The sequence below is a fragment of the Cyclopterus lumpus genome, chromosome 15, assembly GCF_009769545.1.
Source record: "Cyclopterus lumpus isolate fCycLum1 chromosome 15, fCycLum1.pri, whole genome shotgun sequence".
NCBI classification, from domain to species: Eukaryota; Metazoa; Chordata; class Actinopteri; order Perciformes; family Cyclopteridae; genus Cyclopterus; species Cyclopterus lumpus.
The window spans coordinates 13,270,235-13,291,664 of NC_046980.1; the positions used below are offsets into that span (position 1 = coordinate 13,270,235).

General features: G+C 37.4%; 1 protein-coding gene across 1 annotated transcript; it reads right to left on the reverse strand.

Moving 5' to 3' along the window:
• Window positions 1-269: 269 nt before the first annotated feature.
• LOC117744302 (ligand-dependent corepressor-like) lies at window positions 270-19,877 on the reverse strand. The gene is made up of 7 exons (XM_034552498.1): window positions 19,763-19,877; window positions 10,547-10,612; window positions 9,877-9,956; window positions 9,462-9,594; window positions 8,908-9,219; window positions 8,638-8,782; window positions 270-6,585 (listed from the first exon to the last, which is right to left on the reverse strand). Exons 1-7 carry the CDS (start codon window positions 19,857-19,859, stop codon window positions 5,571-5,573), a joined length of 1,848 nt encoding a protein of 615 aa, XP_034408389.1. The 5' UTR covers window positions 19,860-19,877; the 3' UTR covers window positions 270-5,570.
• Window positions 19,878-21,430: the final 1,553 nt, after the last annotated feature.

A 21,430-nucleotide genomic window follows, 5' to 3' on the forward strand; every position in this document is an offset into this window, starting at 1 on the left:
TCTGATGGTGGTGACAGAGTTTGGCCATGAACTGTTCCAGCGTGGAGGAGGACTGCAGGTCTTTTGCCTTTGCAATAGGCAAGTCAAGAGGCTCACTGAGGGAACAAAGAACAAAATAGATGAAATTGCACATCAAGAAGAAGCAACATTGCTTAATACCCTTGAATGGTATGTGATTATTACACTTATGAAGACATATGTCCCTTCATCTCTAAAAGTTCCTAATCAACTTGTCAAAAAGTAGTGAAGCTAAATTTATGTGTGAAATAATTCACAAATGTTTAACAATGTTTATCATTGCATATTTATTAGAAGAATAGGTCATTTTAAAAGTGAATCTTTCAACCAGTGAACCAATTACATTGTTACAGCTATAATATTTTTCTTTTTTGCACAGTGGTGCCTTTAGTTACCGTATACATCGAGGAAATCTTACACATGCACAAGACATTTAGTAATGGTTGCCCATTTTGATAACAACAAATCATACACATGTTTATCACCTTAAAGAGCAAATACATATGGGGGGAATATAGTGTACATCATTTTTGTCAGGCTTTCATGTATTTAATAAATAGTGCAACAAATGACATTTAGACACAAGTGCTCAACAACTTAAGACAAATTATCTATTAAAAGTAAAATCAAGCGCAACATGCACATTTTGTTATTGTAATACGTGTGAGGTTTTGTTTGGGTGGGGGCTTGTTTCTGTATTTCTGGCTTACGTTTTTTTGAGTGAGGTAGCTCTATTACAAAACCCTCCAAGAGCCTTTGAACATTTATACCAATACAGCAAAAATATATAAATCTTACTGAAAAGGTTATTTCTTTGTAAAAAAAAAAAAATCCTTCCCAAGATTCTTTGTGGTCTTTTAACAAGAAAAGGAACACACAAATGAAACCACATCTGGATCCCTGAGGTGACATGTCACAAGGCTATGCTGAGTAATGATGAATTGAAGTAGCTTTTCTCACAGCGTGTGCTGCTGAGCAAGAGGTGCTGGCAACTGCATGTTGCACATGTAGTCAGAAAATGATCAGTTGAGCATCATCTAAAATTTGTTTGAAATAGATACTTACAAACTAACAGTGTCAAACTGATGTTAGTATACTCCACTAAATGGACTAACAAATAGAATAGTGATTCAAAAACATTCCAGATTTAAGCTTTAAATTGCAATGTTAACAATACAACCTTTGAAGTAGGAGGTGTGAGTCTTAGAACTTGTTGTTGAAGTCCCCAGAAATACAGTTTTAGTGTTGCTTAAAAAACATTTTTAAATCAAATATGTGCTGTTTGAGGCACTGGACTGGAGAGAAAGTTATTAATGAAATACCATCTTACTCGCAATGAGGTTATATTGACATTCAGTGTGTAACAAAGTATTAAAAACAATAAAACTGTGAAAGGATGTTCTACTTTTTTGGGCTGCAAACTAAATTATTTCTACAGCATGCCAACATGTCTCAAATATAACTTTTTGAGATTAGAAAATATTTTGTCGGGATTAAAAAATAACATTTGCTGGAACTGGCACCGGACCAATTTTTTTGCTAAGCTCATCAACTTCACATCCCTCTTTGCAAGGTCTAAGGAGTAAAGTGGAGTACCTGAATAATGAGTGGTAAGTGTTTCATCCCTGAGGGTTTCGCTCTTTGTTTCACTTAGCATTACAGTAAGGAACTGACAGAGTGTACATGCCATTTTCGTCCAGAAATATAACAAGCAGAAGCAAACTAAACTCATTTCCACAATATTTCACAAGCACACAAACCAATTTGTGTTAACTCTTCCACGATGTTCATATACTGCACATTAGGGATGTAGATAATCTGTCGATTACGAACTACTATATTTCATCATACATCTTCAGTGAACCATTAACCAGATTGAGAACTGGTTTAGGGATATTTCACGTTCACAGTACACTCTAATTTATACATTGTTGACTTGACGGTAAACACACCAACACTCCAGTACTTTCAATAAAACTGCCTTAAAGATAAACTTTCACAATATACAACTAACTTCCCACTGACACATATGACTTTGTCAAATCATGCACAACATATCCAGTGTCATTCCTGTACACATTGTTAATGTTAAATCAAATATACGTTATCTGTACATATATTTGTATGGACAGGGTCACTCGACTTTTGTCCACATACATTATATTAAACAAGCAAAAGATACCCAACTTGCGTCAGAATATAGAGGGACAATCTTAACTGTTGTCCCTCCACATCGATAATGAAAGAGAGTTAAATATATCTTTAGTCTAAAATGATCTACTTGTGTCTATAAACACTATGTGAATTAGTTCTTGTTTGATCAAAGCAATTTACATTCATGGTTACTGAATTGATGATAAAACCATTAATTTGTAAGTATCAATTAATAAAGACTGCATACATAAAATAATTCTAAACGTATCAGTTTGAGTAGGTATATAAGGGGATGAAACTCCTCCACTTTGAGGAAAAATAGTTTATCCAAAGCAGGGGATAATAAAAAATGCTTTTGGTCATAACTGTCTGAATAACATCCCCACCCCAAAATGAAAAGACAAGTGTTGAGACAAAGAAAATAATAAATAGAGCGGGGCACGATTAATTTCACAGATACACTGAAATGTTTACAAACGGTTGCACTTTGACAGATGTTCTGCCATCTTATATAATGTATGACAGCTCTTTCTATAAACTATTTGGCTTTAAGATTTTTACAATGGACTGTGTTGTGTAAATGAAAAAATGCTACATTAAAACAGCCATATCACAATCTACAACACAGTAGACTGTGATATGGGTTTTCCAGATTGAGGTAGTCAACCATTAGATTTGCTACAATAGTCAGTGAGGAGCGCAATAACCTGTTTACCTGCCAGCACAACAAACGCGCTTGTAATATATTAATTGAAATGCATTTAATGCTCTGAATGGGAAAATAAAGTGTCCTTTTGAGTAATGCTGAGTGATTGTCAATGCAAGAATAATGTAATCAATGAAAGTGAATCAGTGATTTGTTTTTACTTAATCATATGTGAATTTTTTTACCAAGCCAAAAGATATTCAGACATTTTTTGAATATGTATGATGAACATTATATGCAATTCAAAGTCCTTCATTAGTTACACATAATGAAGATTTTAACCCTAAAGTGGCAAGAAATGGAAACATAAAAAACTAAAGAATTCCTGAATTTATAAAACAATAAAAACACAGAAGCCAGACAAGTTTACCATCTAACATAAAGTTAAACTGGTGTTTGACAACACTGCTATTGACATACAAGTAATAAGTAATGTGTGCAAGTCCCTTTACTATATGTTACTACCAAATCTCACTAAAAAATGTTTACAATCTAGGCAATTGTATGTATTATATGCCTGCAAATATAACTTCTGAACTAATGCTTGTAGTGAAGGAATCATTTATTTTTATCAAAACATCAACGTCCATCTAAGCAACATTGTGTACATCTAAAATCCTGCAGTGTTGGCAAAAAATATTAACCAAGATCTACTCGAGTTGTGCATCAACCTGATGAAAGAATTATGGGCCATTATCCCATATTCTGGAATGTCCTGAGGTATAAATGATAATGCACAATGAGGTGTCCTGGTAGGGCAAAACAAGTCAAAAACACAGAGTTCCCTCTGCAGAGTCCACTTGGCTAAAATTCAATGAAAATGGCATGTATTGGCAACAGGGGCAGGCCTTTTTTTTGTCAAATTTTTTTTTTTAAACTTTAATGTATAGTAACAGCACCATGACCCAACCTTCTGTAATTTATAGCCTCTATAAAGCAGTTTTTTATGGATCAATTACTTGCAAATTAGATGCTCAGGCTGAGATGGTATTATATACACACACACACACACACACACACACCTTCTCAACAAGACATGTATTTTCATTGAATTTTTGCCATGGTAACATAAAAAGGTTGATGTGATTGACGCGTGAATATAACAGTAGCCAACAAGTTAATTTGGCTAGCTAGCAAATGTTAATAAGCTAGCACAGTCAACCAGTATGTTAAGATCTATCTGCTAATATTGCTCGATAAAAGTTTAGTTTCTTTATAAAATAATGACTGTGAACTAAGAGCTTCTAAAAATGACAATGCTTCTAGATTTTATTGAAACCAAAATGAACATAGAACTAATCTTATTATCTCTTTTTTTCTGCAGCAAACACTTAAATATACCTGAATGTAATCTAGAGTTAAAATGAATCTGATACCAAGAGTTTAGCTAGTGCACCTTTCATGAAAGTGAATAATTAGGTGATAATTAGGTCACAATAACGGAGTGTCATCCTCACGAACAAGGAGAGAGTTGTTAATTATCCTGAAGAGACCATTCTTTATCATGTGCCATTGGCAAGCTAGATGTCTATGTATGTACAGTATATGTATAATACGTTCATACATCGTAAATAGAAAAAGAAAGATTCTGCCCTTCTTGTGTCTCAGCGAAAGACGTTCCCAGAGATAATACCTGACATCTGAAGGCTTACACTGGCACTAAAATGCTACCGATAACTAGTTAAGGTATGTTGTGAAGTCATCTGAGAGTAGGACACACATATTTGTCAGTAAGACATCCTGAAATGTAACCTCAAAAAGGGGGATTTGGGCATGTTATCCTTTCCCATCAGAGGGGACTTGCATGAGGCAATGATTCTGTAGCCGAGGTATATATAAGTGTGTACAGTGATCCACTATCTGATAAGAGACATTGTCTTTGACTGACAAGTACTGCATTCCAATCTAAATGTATCCTGAGTGCAGTGAAGGCAATGTAAAAAATAAATAAAAATCATACCATTCATATCGGACGGCAAAACATACAGAAGAAAATATGGGTGGCACAAACGTATCATCGTTTGGATTCAAAGGGAAAGTGAACACACAATGTTATTCCAACAGACTAAAAATAATAAATAAATATTTTGAATATAGTGTTTAGAATGAACACATACTCTGAATATAATAGTGTTTGGACAAACAGTTTTGTTCTTACATCTCCAGTGTCTATTTCAGATGTGCATTTGCGAAACCGTGACAGAGACTTTCACTGCTATCCATAAAGGCCTAAATACACAGTAGAACTAACTATATACACACTCTCTCTTTGAAAATAGGACCAAGTGCTCTGAACAGTACTGGGAGAAGACACTGAGGGGTGCCACTTCCTCAGAGATGATTCAATTTGGTTCTGCATGTTAATAATTAATTCATGGAGCCAGGAAATTATAGTTTTTAAAACATAACCTGAATAAATAAACTGAAATTAAATCTACAATATACTGTAGTATATTATAATTACAAAATAGCAAGTATGCCTTCCAGGCACAATATCTAGGGCAGGGAGACATTTTGAGTGTTTACAATGGTAAAATAAAATAAGGTAATAATAAATAGGGGTATTTTGGTATAAATATTACATACAATTATTAGGGTTGTATGGGAAAACAAGTCAGCTACTACCACTGTCTGGCAAATGCAATATCTGTCTGGTGAAAGTACATATTTACAAGTACTTTACAATTATAAATCACTCATTTGATGAGAGACTTCCATCATGGAAATCATTTCCGTTTTCTTCAGATGTACCCTCTCTTTTCTCAGAAACAATGTGCTGGGAGTTCTGTAATTCTTTCCTCTCTGGGGAATGTGAAACACTCTGCTCCTCTATCTTTATCAGCTTCAGTTTCTTCTTGGGTGGATGTTTTAAGGTCCCCAGTCGCTCTTTAACTTTGTATTCCAGGGTGCTGTGTGGTATGCCATAGATCGTTTGGGCTTTAGACACACTCATTTTCCCACCCATCACCACATCAATAGCCTCCTCGAGCAGGTCAGTGTTGTACTGTCTGTATCGCCCACGTTTCTTCCTTGGCTGCTTGTTAATGAGGTCCGACTCTGAATCCAGAGGATAGCTTCCCCGCAAGGCTTTGCGATCAGTGTCTTGAGGCCAGAATTCCTTCTCTGAACCTGAGCTACTGAAACCACCACTGCTCTTTTTCTGGATCTGCCTTGGTAGAATGGAACGAAGTGCCTTTCCCAGACTGTTCTCACAAGCTAATCCTGAATACACAGTGGACAGGGAATCCCAAGATGGGTCTGTTGCCAAAACTCGCACCTGGGGAATCTTGAGGTCAAAAGATGATGAATGAGAAAGCGAGAGGCCGTGGTCCCTGCAAGCCTCCTGGAGGTTTCCTTTCTCATAGGCAAGTGACTTTGACCAAAGTCCAGCAGCTTCCAACAACCTGGGTATGTCTTTTAGGTGCTCACTAGCCTCACTGTTGGTTTTGAGTTTGAGCAGGGCCCCAAAATTACTTTTGGAATTCCAGGAAGCAGATCCATTTTTGAAAAGGTCAGTAGGTCTGGAGCTGCGGCTGAGAGGTGACTCTGGGTCGCTCTCCAGATCTGGCTCCTCTTTGATGTGCAGCGCGTATGCAAGAGACGAGGAAGGCTTATAACGGGTGGAGTGGCTGATATTCTCCCTCCTCCTCCCATCCTGTAGGCTCTTCATAAACAGCCCGACTTGCCCGTCCGCTCTCAAGGATCGCCTGATTGAATGGAAGGAAATTGGGTGTAAGCAGAGCTTGCACATTGCCTTTTTCTCTTTTTCTAAAAGGAGGATGGGTTGGGGAGGGGAGGATGTTGGCCACTCCTTTATTATATGACCTTGCTTTGGTAACATCACTATCTTTAAAAATAACTGACTGCAAGGTTGTGTATATGTTTTTTAAGAACAAAAAAAGTCTCAAGTTTGAAATTTTTTTATTTGCTTGCTGGGATGATAGTTTACAAAATCTGCATCAACATAAGAAATAAACAAAAAAAGGGCAAAGAAACAATAAAAACAAAAAGCAAAGAAAAAGGCAATAATTGGAATACATAAAAGGTCTTGGTTCAAAAAGCATAGCCAGAAGGAGGCATTATTTGTAGTAAGGCAGCTTGGCACATAGCTGTTAAGCAGGGCACACTGTCATACAAAATGACTAATGCAAATAAAGCTCTTGACATTTTGTGGGTGACGTTACCAGCGAACAAGCGCAGAAATAAAAAGAGTAAGCCAGTCGAGGGTTATGTGTATCAAAGTCAAAACTGAAGTGTGATCACATAAAAAAGGGAAAAAATGCACTATTTATTAAGAAGAAAATGTATCTGCAGTTGGATCAAAAATAATTCAAAAAAGGGATAGTATTTTTTCCCCTCAAAGATAAAATGTAATTCACTGAGGACTACCTTCACACTAAGGACAGCATGCATGTTGTAAATCATATTCAACGAAAGATGAAAATCTGAGCCAGCTTTATACTGCTAGGAATGATCATCACTTTTAGATCATATCTGCCATCAAAGCAGCAGAAGAGCAGCATGCAAAGCCACTGGTGCTTAATTAATCCATATCAAAATTTAATTATAGGCGATTCAAGGCCAGATGGGTATAATAGCATCAAGAGGCTTTCCTCTCAAGGAAAACAAAAAAGAACAAAACTACAAAATAAAATAAATCCTATTTAGATACAGATATTGTCTCAAATGTTTGATCCAAGAATTGGGTCAAATCGAAATGTGTCTCCAGAGAAAGCAATTTAAATCTAAAATACAGCCCTCTGATTTGGATGACAACATTAGAGGGTATGTATATTTTCTAATACTTAGTATGAGTGACTACGCTCTGCAGATAAAGTTGGCATCATGTTTATCTGAAGTATGTATGATATGAAAAATACTTGCGTTACCAGTAACAGACGTACAAGCGATGCTTACGTTTTGAGATTAAAACAACTGAATGCAATCCTTCCTTGGGAGAGGAACATGGCGTGGAAATGTGAAATCATGTATTTGAACACCCCTAATACTACAACCACATCATTGAGAATCAATTGAGTCTCTGAGGATTCTGTTTAAATAAAAATCTACTTTCTACTGCATTTATGCAGGACTACAGTCCTCAAGGAGAGTTTTGTATAGCAAGATGCAATAATAATAGCACGGCTATAAGTCCTTCAGTAGATCATCATCATCATCATCATCATCATCAGGCCAGCTGGTGCCTTGCCAGACAATAATCATCAAAAAAACGAGACAGCGCTGACAGAATCTTTCTAAGCCACAGTAGCTCACAAATGTACAAGATGTTGCCCAATCAGTCTGGAGCTGGCGATACCAGTGACTTATTAGACAATAAATTAGGACCAGGCAGCTGCATTAACTATAAGTTTGCAAGGTCAGTTATTTTGAATGGCAGCATGATACAAACTGCATCCACAAGGACGCACTGGAGTGAGGTTTAAAAGCAGAATCCAGTAGTGGACGCACATGGAATATTTCAATCTGTTGCAGTAGGTAAAACCCTTTACCATGTTTTTTTGTGGCAAAAAACACTTCTGTTAGCACAACCTTGTTTGTTTCTGTTCACTTTTATCAAGGCACTAACTGGCTGTTAATGTTATCAAGCCATCAACTGGCTGGGTGATCTCCAATTTCAGGACTCAAATTTCAGCTAATGTCTATGCATTGATTCACTACACGCAACGTTCATTACAAATGTATTTTATGAGTTATCCTCAACTACAACGTGAGATATCCTCAAAAGCATTGCTGCCTAAAGACTGGAGACTAAAGCGACAAAGAAAAAGAAAGCCATCTTACCCTTTGAGCATGGATGTGGCTGGAGAAGGCAGGGACTACGGACAGGCAGGCTGCTGCTGCTGCTACAGCGATTCTTTTTGATAGATAAGTCCAGAACTCCATCTGTAAAAAAGGAAAAGGAAAAAAATCCATTTAGTTTCAATTAAGTTGAGTCTGGCATTTTACCAGTGCACTTGTTGAAGCATGAATCAGCTGCTCCGTCACAGATGCGTTGAAGTTCACACTACCTTGTTCACGAGGCACAGCCAGGGGCCTCTTGATGGTGAGGTCAAGAGGAGCATCCTGGTCAGCCATGAGGAGCTTGCTGAGGACGGGGTTCTGGTTGTGTGCAGGCACAGCCAGGGTGGCAGCAGGGCTGGTAGAAGGAGCAGCCCCTGAGAGCAAGGGTGGGCTTTGGTCAAAGCAAGGCTGGGAATCAGAGCCACTGTCCTGAGGGGAGCTGGTTTTTGAGGTATATTCGGCAGCGAACTGTCGGATCATTCTCTGAAGGATTTCTCGAGCCACTACTGGAATGTGTGGGTCAGAGAAATTTGGCACATCTGAAGGGAAACAAATATGAGGTAAGATTAACAATACATGCTAAAGTAATTTTCCATAAGGCCATAACTGATGTAGTTGGAACAATTATAATGAATGAAAAGAACATTAACATTCATAATTAACAAAAGCATAAGTGTACGCCATCTTGTTAGGCAGGTTCACCTGTTATAAGCACATTAGTGTCATAATGCAAAATACTTCTGCACTAAGCCCACTCTTTAACTGAAACATGAAGACTCACCTTTTTTGCTGAGGACTGCATTGAGAAATTCCTCAGCTTGTTTCTCTAGTTTGTTGATTGTGTTTGGATCTTTAACGAGGAGAGGTTTAGCTGTATCTTCAAGCTCCTCGTTGCTTAAGCCAATTAGGTGTTCCTGTAAAATGACAAAACTGTTAAATTCGTGGTCTTCAAATTTAAATAAGATACATATAAACTGAACAAAGCATGAAGAAGATTTAGTTTTACTCTGTTTAATTCTATTCAGACCGATTACTTCAAACTTTAGGTAACTAATGGCAACTAATTCTACGAGGAAACCCCGGCAGATTAGAGAGCATGGGCACTTTTATTGCACTCCTAACATTCATCCATTCATCATCTACTCCCCCCCCACCCCCCACACACATCTGAATATAATTTTGAAAGAAAGTCTTACCTTTACTTTGTCTCGTCTCAAACAACAGAAAAGACAATTTTCATCAAATGACCAGTCAGACACGGCTGTCGGCTCAAAGTCTATGGATATAAAAAGAAGGACAGGAAATAAAATACAATTGTGTGACAAATATTTGGCATTTAGTTTTTCTAAACAACATGTATTTATAGCCAACTCGAAAGCTCAAATCAATGCCTGTCAAAGTGTTGACCTGTTTTAGGGAGACTGACTGAATCAGGAGTAGATTGATTCAGTTCAACATCAGCAGCCATCGTACCCAACTGCACTTGTAGAAAGTCTACTTAGACTTTGACCGTCCTCTCACTGCAAATATATTTAAATCCCAAATAATGTCCACTATTGTCTTACTACCACATGTATTGTAAAAATGTCTGTAGGACATTGTAGACTTTTGCACTCGCCCCACGCCATCCAAAACACCAACTTTGTAGGAACACAAGGCATCTTCTCTTCTGCGGCCAGAGGGGCTGTCTTGTAGAGTGAATATAGAGGGGTACCAGATGGTACAATGTAGCAGCAGTGTCATAATGAACAGATGACACATAATGCTTGAACCACAAAATTGGTTGACAATGAAATTCATGTCATCCATACGCCTGTATGATCATGGCCACCATTCATGAAATTGAAATAGTCCTGAGATTCTTACCCTTAAATAATGTGAGGTCTTCTACCAGCTCTGGACCAAACAGACCTTCGAGAATGCTCTCAAAACCTGGGGAAGACATTAAATGAAATAGTTATGCAGCTGCAAACTGTGTGTGTGTGTATGTATATGTACCGTATATGTATGTATATATATATATATATATATATATATATATATATATATATATATATATATATATACACACACACGTATAAAAAAATATTGATAGTAAGAGTTCAGATTTACTGCAGCAGAACAGAGATGCGTCACTGTTTAAAACAATAATATCCGCCCAAGGGCCAAAAATAATGTTTTTTACAGTAGAGCCTGGTCTACTGTAAGTCACTGACACTTAACATGATGTCCTATCCATTTAACAAGGCTTGTCTTTTTATTTTATCTTGGCAATCCCTGTAAGCACCTGCTTCTATAAAAACGCATATCATCATCTTTCACCCCAGGTTTTTACTTCAACAGTAAATGCATGCACTCCATCCTTCTGTTGCCAGGCAACTAAAGCACCTACTGAGTTGGGAGGGTCTTAATGCTGTAATGCTAAAATGAAACAGGCAGAAACAAGACTGATGTCAAAGTATCCTTGCAATGTTGCAGATTGGGAATTGTACCAAAACTAAATCTTCCGTCCACTTAATGAGAGTTCACAGTTAAGCAACTTACAAGTCTCTATCAAAACAGCCTATATCACATTTACCGGCTAATGCAAAAATTGTATATGCATTATCGATGAGATGGTGGCATCTTACAGTCCCAAAAAATACATTGTGTTATGCTGCAGAGGACTTTGCTTAACAGTGCATTAACACAGTATGCAATGTCTGCTTACTGCTAAAGAGGTCAGAGGTAACATCTGTCTATAGAACTGGATCTTAAACTATGTGCGCCGCACTAACAAAACAAAAGTCAAGAAACATATCATTCTGACAACGAAAAACATAATGGATGGCTGTTAAAAAAACTATGAAAAACATGTTTTTGTAGGCATTGAACATTAAAGCTATTGTAGTATTAAAACCTGTATCAAAATGATTCTCACAAGTTAAATTCACCAAACGTGTTGAATTGATCATCTACTTACAGTATGTCTTCACAGATAAGTAAAAAAAAGAAAGAAAAAAAGAGATGTACCCTTATTGTCTTCTCTCTTCCTAAACTCACAGTGAATTCAATAAAAGCTGTCATCTGTTAAAATGCCCTCGCTCTGCTTCTCAACAAATTCCCACCCACTTTTCAACAGCCAAACATAAAGAGGGTGTGTGTGTGGGGGGGAGTGGTGAAACACAGCCTTGCCTATAGCTGCAGCGTGAGTCTGTTTCTGGGTTAGTGCACAGGACTTCAGCTGAAGCTATCCAATCCTATTTCTGAAATATTTCAGAGGCAGGGAGAGAAAAGTAGGTCATCCACTTTCGTTTGAGAGTGCAGTGCCATGACATCAAACTACTCTTTAGGAATTCAGTTTCGGGCATTTAAAAATGTGTCACAATGTAAACCATGACTTTGAGGCAATATTAACATGTTCCTACTGACAGCTACTGGGGTGTAGTGACTAATGAAGAAAGAAAACCTCTTTGCACAAAACCAGAAACTTAAATTTAGAAGACCAAGCTGCCTACATGTGCAAAGGATAAAATATTGATGACGTGTATAGCTGTCATGCATGCTCTACAAAATAAATGAGTATAAAAATGGAATAATGGCCACAGTTCAAATGTATTATCAACAGAATAGAACACCTCACTGTATTTAGTGCCCTACACTTAATTATAGTTGCCATACGAAACACACTTTTGGATGCAGAAACAACACTGTACCGTTCAGTCTTTTCAGGTATCTTTCCTCTTTGAAAGAACGTTCACCAACTAATTAACTCGAGAGAATTAGGCCACAAATGAGCCACTACTACACATATCTAGTTTAATCTACAGTGATCAGCGCCCAGATACAATAGGAGAGTGGGGTACAAAGGTACAAAGTGATAATGAGAAAAATAAGAAAGTAGCCCAGTATTATTTGCCAGCAGGCATAATACCTAATTATATCAAAACCTCAGTCAGGACAAAGATATCAGGTTAATAAGGCTAGCTAGGAGGGAACAATTGCATTGATGACATGTCATTGAGCCTAATTAGAAGATTTTGTCTTTTATTCAGAAATGTTATTGCATATCTTTCCTTTACTGGGAGAGTTACTCATTCATGTCAATCATCTTGCTCTATGTGAGGAGAATGATGATTCAAAACCATTTAGCTATTTCCAACCCTTATCGGAGTGTTTTATTTTTAATTTACTCCAAATACATACTGTGGCTTGCCTCCGGGTAGTTTATAGCTGAGTGAAAGCACAGCTTAACTCTCACTGAGGTATGTGAACATATGCTGTAGTAATGTTGAATGTAGTTCTCTTTCCATTCATACAATGATGCCATTTATCTTTCTCATAACTCTCCTATTAATAGGGATGTTATAAGGACTTCTTTTTTTAAACTGTACTGAAACATTTTTTTATTTATTTTTAATAGAAAATGGAGAAAATACTATTTTGCCAGACTTTTAAAATAACTACTCTTCAAAGTAAGTTACAGATAAAGAAACAAGATGAGTGTAATTAAGCTTACGCACCTGGGAAACCTGCCATACATTGGGACATTGGACAGTAGCTTTCAACCAAGCTTTCCAGTCAGGAAACAAGTACACAGAAGAGCAATTCCTCTTAGCCGAGTGATATTTTTAGACTTACTTACACTGCTTAAATTTCAGGCTAAATTTAGGTTGAGGTTCAATTTGATTTTACAGACTATCAACACTTCAGAAGCTGCTGCACCCAAAAAGAATAAATCAAAAAGTAAGATCAGATCAAATTGATTACTTTTCAAATTCAGGATAATGCAATGACTTTTGAGGTCTGGTATTAGTACAATTTAAGGCAGTTGAAGTCTTTAAGAACCTATTTCACCATGAGTTATTTGGTAACAGTGTCTAACAAGGCTGTAATGTACCGGTACTATAATTTTCAATACTCTAAACATGTATGAATGATCCTTTTGTCAATAAAGTGGAGCATTAAAACTACGAAGTATGACCAACAGCAAAAGCAAATCGCATAAAGAGAAGAAAAACAAGCAAATCCCTTTTGTGAAACTGAACAGCTATGTTTGGGATTGTGACTTAAAAAATAACTAAAGTTTAGCATTCGCCACAAATCTTGACCATGAAACTTTCTCTGAGATCTATTCGTGGAGCTTATGTACGCTTACATACTCCTGGATGGATGCGGAGAGCAGGTAGATATTATATGGGGTATGTGTACACAGTCACGTCTCCACATAAATGCGTACTAGAAAAAATGATGGCAATTGGCTGAACAGAAGTAAAAAAACAGAAACCGGTAAGTGTGACCGTGTCACAAGAATAGGACCGCCGATTTTACTGTTCTAGCACACAATTTTGGAATGCACGTGGACATCCACAAAATGGGTCCGTACAGGTTCTCTCGGACTTGAGATGACATTGAGGTCACTCGGCTGCAGAAACCATGAATTAGACTTAAGCCTTCTTATGACCTAGATCTCTAGCCAATCAGAAAAAGGAATTATTAGGAGTGTGCAGCACTCTTTCCACCAGCACTTAGAAAAAGAAATCCCACAGATCTACGATCAGCTTAACCCCCTTAAATCCGATTCCTAACCTTAACCTACGCTGTACGTCACTGTGTCTAGAAGTCGAACATATTGCGTGATAAAAACCCTTTTTATTGCTTATTGCTGCCGCAATAAGCAAAAAGGTTCATTTTCAGCCTAAGCGCAAATGCACTGAGCAACCCCCGTGTAATTGTGCAGTGCTAGTACAGGACACAGTGCATGTTCGATGCAATACATTTCCGACAATATTGTGAGACAAATGAAACTGACATAAATGTGATTCAAAACCTATTCTAATTTGACATTTACAAACATGTAACCTAATTTTCCATTAGTCAATGCTTGAAGCAGAATGTGACTGAATGAATACTGTCAACAACCATTGTTCTGTTAGGGAATTCAATACCATACCTAAATTGTAGCAGGACACTACATTGAGGTGTTAGAGAAGTTGGATCCGTATTAAACACCTAGAGCTGGACGATAATTCAATATGATAATCTATTGTCTTTCATTGAAATCATATTGTGATGAGATTATATATCGCGATATTGTGAATCACAATGACGTCCTCAAAATTGATAATAACAAGCACATACCGACTACATTTTTCCAGAATTTTTTTATTATTTTGCTCTTAAGTTCTAATTAAATAAGTAGTATATAAAACTACGTGGTTATTTCCGTACAACATTTATAAAATGAATTACCAGAAAAAACGCTAAATATCCTATACATCGTTATTACGATATGAGATTACATATACCAGGATAGAAGATGTTATGGTCCAGCAAATGGTTTCAGAAGTATCTTCAGTGGAAATGTACTTCTCACATAGACTCACACATTTCTAAATTGTTTGACTAATTTCTGAAAAATATCTTGGATTTTCAGGTGTAAATTACACAATACTGCAGTATGCATGAGCATCATCAATAGTTGCTATTAGGAAGACCCCAGAGTCCAAAGATTTACAAGGGTTTTATTATATTTAGAGTGCTTTGTCAGGAGCACAATACGTCTTCGTTGTGGATCTCATTCAATTGAATCCAAAACAAAAGTGACTAAACTAGGAAAAGGTCATGTCCTGCTACAGTAAGTGTTTAAATATCTAAAATAACCAGCTATGTAATATTTTCTTTGGAAAAAATGCATGGACTTCTATTTTAGAAACCTGTCCACCAGAGGCAATGGGTTCTGCTACCCATGTTCCATCTGTCCACTTATAAGTAACACCCCTAAAACCAAGTGAAACATGTCACCTAACAAATCACAAATGTGTGTCTAGTTTGCTACAAATACTCTCCCTCCCGACAATAGATATAGTCTGTAACCCTGGTGCGCAGCAAGAAGACAGTGTGTGTATTTTTCAAAACGTATGTATTAGGAGGGAGATCAACATGAGCTCCTTCAATGTCTATTATTCCTTCCAACGCTTTAAATTTAAATTCTGAAGCTCCATATGTTGTGATTTGCGTATCACAAAAATCAATCTCAAACACTAACATTTAGCATCATCATAGGACTGCAGTGCTCTTTCCAGTAGATGACCCACCCATCCCTCTGCCGCTCTAGTGCTGAGCGTGTACAGTGCTGCATCAACCCCCACTCGGCCCATCCCCCACTCTAACTACTGTACACATGCTATCTCAAAAGGAGTGACCACAAGCTCGCAGAAAATCAAATCAGTGTGATGCCTAAATAAACCTTGCTTAATCTAGCATGTTTGGCTACATCCTTTGGAAATACTGGAGGGATTGATCTTTAATTAATTATTCTATCTTTTAGGACTGTATCATATTCAAAAAACCTATACCAATGCTCAGATTGCGATGTCCATAAGAGTGTATTTTTGTATGAAGAAGGTCACTGATATCCTTGAGCAACGCTCTATGAAGATGTTAGACAGGGTTGGGGGCTGAGGATGAGTGCAGAGATGACAAAGTTGCACAAATTAGTCAACCTACAGTACATGACTATTTTCATCCCATCGCATACAGACCAAGCCTAATAATCTAAAAAATATTCACTGTTTCCTACTATGCTTTCCACAAAAAAGGACAAGCTTAGCCATTACATGGGCATGAGCAAAGAAGTGTTTGAAATGTCATTTGGCTACAATGCATTGTGTTCATTACAAGCAATATACAGTAGTTGGATCACGCTACACAGGCAATGAGGTGGCAGCTTTGAGGAACATCTACAGTGGAGAAAGAAAACCACTCCATGAATACTGAACATAATATGATGCAAACTGACAGTCAAATGGTGTAATGCTGCACAGAGCATAACTTTGAATAACAAATATGAGACCACCGTGATTTTAAGCAAAAATTTAAGGGGGTGCATGCTCACTCATACATTCAAGCACACACAAAGACAGACCCACAGTTAAAGTGCATTCCATATGCAAGCTTTCAAGCTGGTGGTCATATTTCGCAAAATGTCAACAAACCTCAGCCAGATGGGGGGGGGTTAGCAAATAAGGAAAAAGTAGGCCAAAAGCGCATCAGAGCTTGAGCAAAAAATGGGCCATGCTAAAGTTTAAATAATAAACAGGACAATCTGCCTGATGTCAATATTTGCTTGTTGTTTGTTTGAGCACATACTTAATTCCACTCACCCACATGTCACATGCAAGCATGAATAACTGGCATTCTTAAATATTAGCTGGTGCTGGTCCAGTATAACTTTTCCCAAATCCAGACAGAGCACACATTTTCAGTGACACATCTAGGGGCTGGTGGACTATGAACACATGTATAGGCAGACATACAGACAATTGTGGCTGCTGTTCTATGGGACAATTGGCCTTGTCTTGGCCCTGCAGTTTTATCGCTCACATTAAATACACAAAGACAAAATGTCCATTTCAGCGTCAGCAGGGTAGTGGTGGCGTGCAGCCCTCTCCACCAAAAAGCCAAACAAAAGTATGCCCTTGTTGTCATGGACAGAATATGCCATTCTGCAGCAAGCAGACTGATGCTGTTGTCATGTACTCTGCAGCATTACAGTTATAGCCCAAACACAAGGGACATTTGTCAATCATAAAGGGACTGACTAACGGAGCAGTCCTGGGCTGGAGCTGGTGACAAGTCAGAAAACTATTATTCTCTCCCGATTTGCTATTCAATGATGAGCACAAAGCCCAACTAGTATTGTAGCCTCTTAGCTGGAATTAGTTTGTTCAGACTCATATCGCTAGCCGAGTCATTATTAAAGCTGATAGCAACCACACTCAGAATACTATGTAAAATAGGTGGTAACAAAGTCCCAACAATTATCTGTGCAGTTATAGCTTTACTATTACAGCAAATAATGTGATGTGGGTTTAAATATGATGCCTAAAACATTATACAAAAGTCTGGACTTAAATGTTGGTTAAACTGGACTATGATTGACAAACAGTAGGTTGACAGCTTCAGCTAGCCTGTAAATTGTTTTGCTGCACTTGCTCTTAATAATTATTAAGTCAGCGTTTAACCTGCCCTGAATAAACCACAAGCTTAAAATGTTTAACATGCAACACCACATAACTCTTAAAGGACAGGAAATCTTAAGAAAATGTATAAACTTAATAGATATACCCGTCAGATTTAGTCTTACTGCTTCCTCAAACATCACAAAACTACTACATTAACTCATGTCAATAATTGTGTGCACACATAGTACAGCCTAGTACATATATTACACATTTGAATAAGATCTATACATAGCGGCCACTTTAATTGAGATTGATTTAATGTGACATTTTGAGATCAGCAGCGTCTGAAGCAGTGTTCTGGCTTTTAAATTAGATTTTTCGTCCTGTGATTTAAATGCCATTTCAAATTCTGTTTTTTATTCTGCTAAAGTAAAAATACTGCACGCATGTTTTGGCATTAGATTACTGCAGTAAAATACTGTATATTGCATAACATATCAGTGACCCTTACTAAAAACAGGAACAGACAGTTTATCTGTAGGCGTATAGATTTCTGTCCTTGTAATACACATTTGCATGTTCTTTTATATTGCATGAAAGCATGCAAGCCTGTGTCAAATGGAAATGGCCCCTTAATAAAGCATTCAATACAGGAAATGATTTGTTTCATATTCCCTATGAGACGGATAAAAGTGAATAGGAATTATGATTAAACCATTAATAAAAAAAAACCTAATTTGATTTTAACATTAGGGTCAGCAAGCAACTCTCTGCTCCTCATTTGCGTGATCAATCTGTTTGTGATTATGCTGAGACTCCATATTGGCTGTTGCTATGTTACTGAGTCAAAAGAAGGAGGATGGCAAGACATGGATTTAAAAATGGCCTCTCCCTCTTCTTCAAGCCCTTCCATCAAATGGTGAAAACTACTAATGTAAGTGCAAGCCATCTCTCTGTATGTGTGAAACAGAATAACGAGATGGTGGATTATAAAATGTATCACAGAGAACTTCATATAGTTCATGGGGTGGGGGGGGATATGTTTTATTAATTAAATATTTCAGAATAAGAGCCAGTCAACAACACAAATATAAACTATGCTAAAGCAGAAATGTAAAATTGTTCTACCTCACTTGAAGAAAAGCAACAGCAGTTACAAAACACATACTTATAACAAGCCCATTTAATTGCCAGCAGATGCACAAAAGTCATTTGTTAACGGGAGAGGTTTTAGAGTGAACGTGCTTATTTTATACGGTTCAAGTAGTTGGAGTAAAAATGTCAGCCTGCGGCTTGCGCTGGAGGAATATATGGACAAAAGTGATGGACCGACCACAACACAGACCGACACTAAAGCCATGCCAACAGCTAAAAGTCTTCCTGTCCAAGCCCTTAATGCAGGTTATGTCCTGTCCTGCAGATAGTGCTTTAGCTATCCTACTACACAATTACAGTTTAGCCTACAGTCCTACCCTAACGCAGTATACACAGTACAACGAGCATTAAACCCAAAATGCATCAATACTTTTTCATATTTGTTTTAAGGGAACTGAGAAACTAACGTTAGAGAAGTTTATTAGTGTAACGTCGTCGAAAATGGAAACTCCCACAGCAGTGGGGTCTCAGCCACTTCCTCAATGCATTACTGCGCGCACACGGGAGGCGATTTGAGAAATGCAAGTAAGCTAAATGTGAACTGAAAACATCCACCACGGACATGGGAAGCCCTCCCCCATCCAAAATACAGTATCATCTCACGGGAGCGCGCATTTCATCAAACGGGGTCTTTTAGCCGACGCAACGCATAGAGACACTCCCTTTAAAACAAGCACGGTGCCCTTTAAACAAACTAACGTTACGCCAGAAACGTTAAATAACTTAAGTCCGCAGTTCGGATTTAAAAACAATAAAAACAGCAAGGAACCACTTAAAAGTATTGCAACATTATCACACAATGCAACATTTTAGTAATTGCTCAGGATGGCTCGCGTGAGAAGGAAACAGTTGAGGACAAAAAGTCGCTCGGAGATGCCCCGAGAGAGCCCGGTAATCGATGGTTATTTACATCGATAACGGGCCCACAGATATGCATTTCAACCGGTAAAATGGTATCCTGTGTAATTGGCATTGTCCTTACCTACACAGTGAACTAGTTTGTGTCGCCAAGAGTCAAGTTCCTGCCGAAAGCCGCGCCTGTCGATTGTGCATTGCTGCCTTTTACACTGACTCGCCATTTTCTATCGTTCTTGTCTGGCGGGCACGAGCACGGGAAGAGGAAGCGCTGTGCTATGTGAGCGCGCGCCTCTGTGTCGAAGAGGAAATCACTCCAGAGTGAAATTTAGGTTTCAATCACAGTGTAACCAAACCAAATAGTGTAATTAAATTAGTAAGTCAGTAATTAAGTAAATGAATATGCGTATAAATAAATGATATCCAATAATAGTATGTATGTATATAATAATATGAATATATATGTATATATAATGTAAACAACAAAATAGTATTTTCCCCTTAATAATAAATATTAATGTGGGGTTGAGTTTGATATCTTTGGTAGTTTATATCAAATCAAATGTGGCTGAGGTATTTTTCTCTTGAAAGGTCATTAACTGTGTAGCATTGACTAGGCTTTAGACAAGGCCTGATTACCATCCAGGCATTGCTGGCAACGCTATATAGTCCAGACTACTACTTGATGGATTGCCATTGAATTTTCAACACACGTTCGTGGTCGACAGAGGATGAAGCCTACTGACTTTGATGATCTTCTGACTTAACTACTTGATAATTACTTGATAGATTGTCGTGATCTGTTGTGCATGTATTCATGGTTCCCAGTGAATGGATCCTAAAAACTCTGATGTTTATCTGATTTTTCCTAAAGTGCCTCCTTGGCAAGTTAATCTTACCTGGCTTTACCTCCATAACAAAATTATGATGCTCAGTTAGTAAATATAGTAATATCTTGTTTTTAAATAAATAGTTTACTCATCACTTTCCCTAATTTAGCCTGCTTGAAGAAGGCCATGCCTAATCCTAGATGATGCCCTAATTTGATTTTTAGAAAGAGGAACACTCTACAACAGCATGTTAAGGATTGTTATTATTACAGTAGAATAAATGCTATTCTGGTAAGAAAGTGTTTTAAGAAATTTTGCAATTGTGCAATTGTAAGGGGTAAAACCTAATGCCTATGCAGTTACCCTTTGAAAAAGCTTATCTCAATCCCAACACCAGAAATTGCAATAAACCATCTTTGGTACAGTGTTTTCTGTGGAATATAATAAAGTAACAATAATAATACTTATTAGTGGTGTTATTGGTATTCATATTAGTCTAGTGGTGGTAGTAGTAGCCTAGTATTGATAATAATAATAATAATAATAATAATAATAATAATAATAATAATAATAATAATAATAATAATAATAATAATAATAATAATGTAACAATAATACCTTAATAGTCACTAGTCTGTACTTGGTATGCTATGATCAACAGATCTCACAAAATGTAACCTAAACTACAATTAAACTACGGTAGTGTTGAGTGCTTCAAGAAGCAGTGAGGGCCAACAACAGTCATGCAATGAAACAGCGCGGCGGTGAGGCTGCAGTGATGCTGTTGTAATGCTACCTTCAGGTGCTAACGGAATTATTGCAATCCTGGGCTGAGCAGTGGATGAACGTCATGCACCAACACAAGTAGCCTAAACACGACTTGAAGAGAGGGTAGCTCTCTATAACAGTTGTTTAGTTGAGTCTTTATGGGTCAGAGAGCATAAGAGGCCAATCGACTATTATTA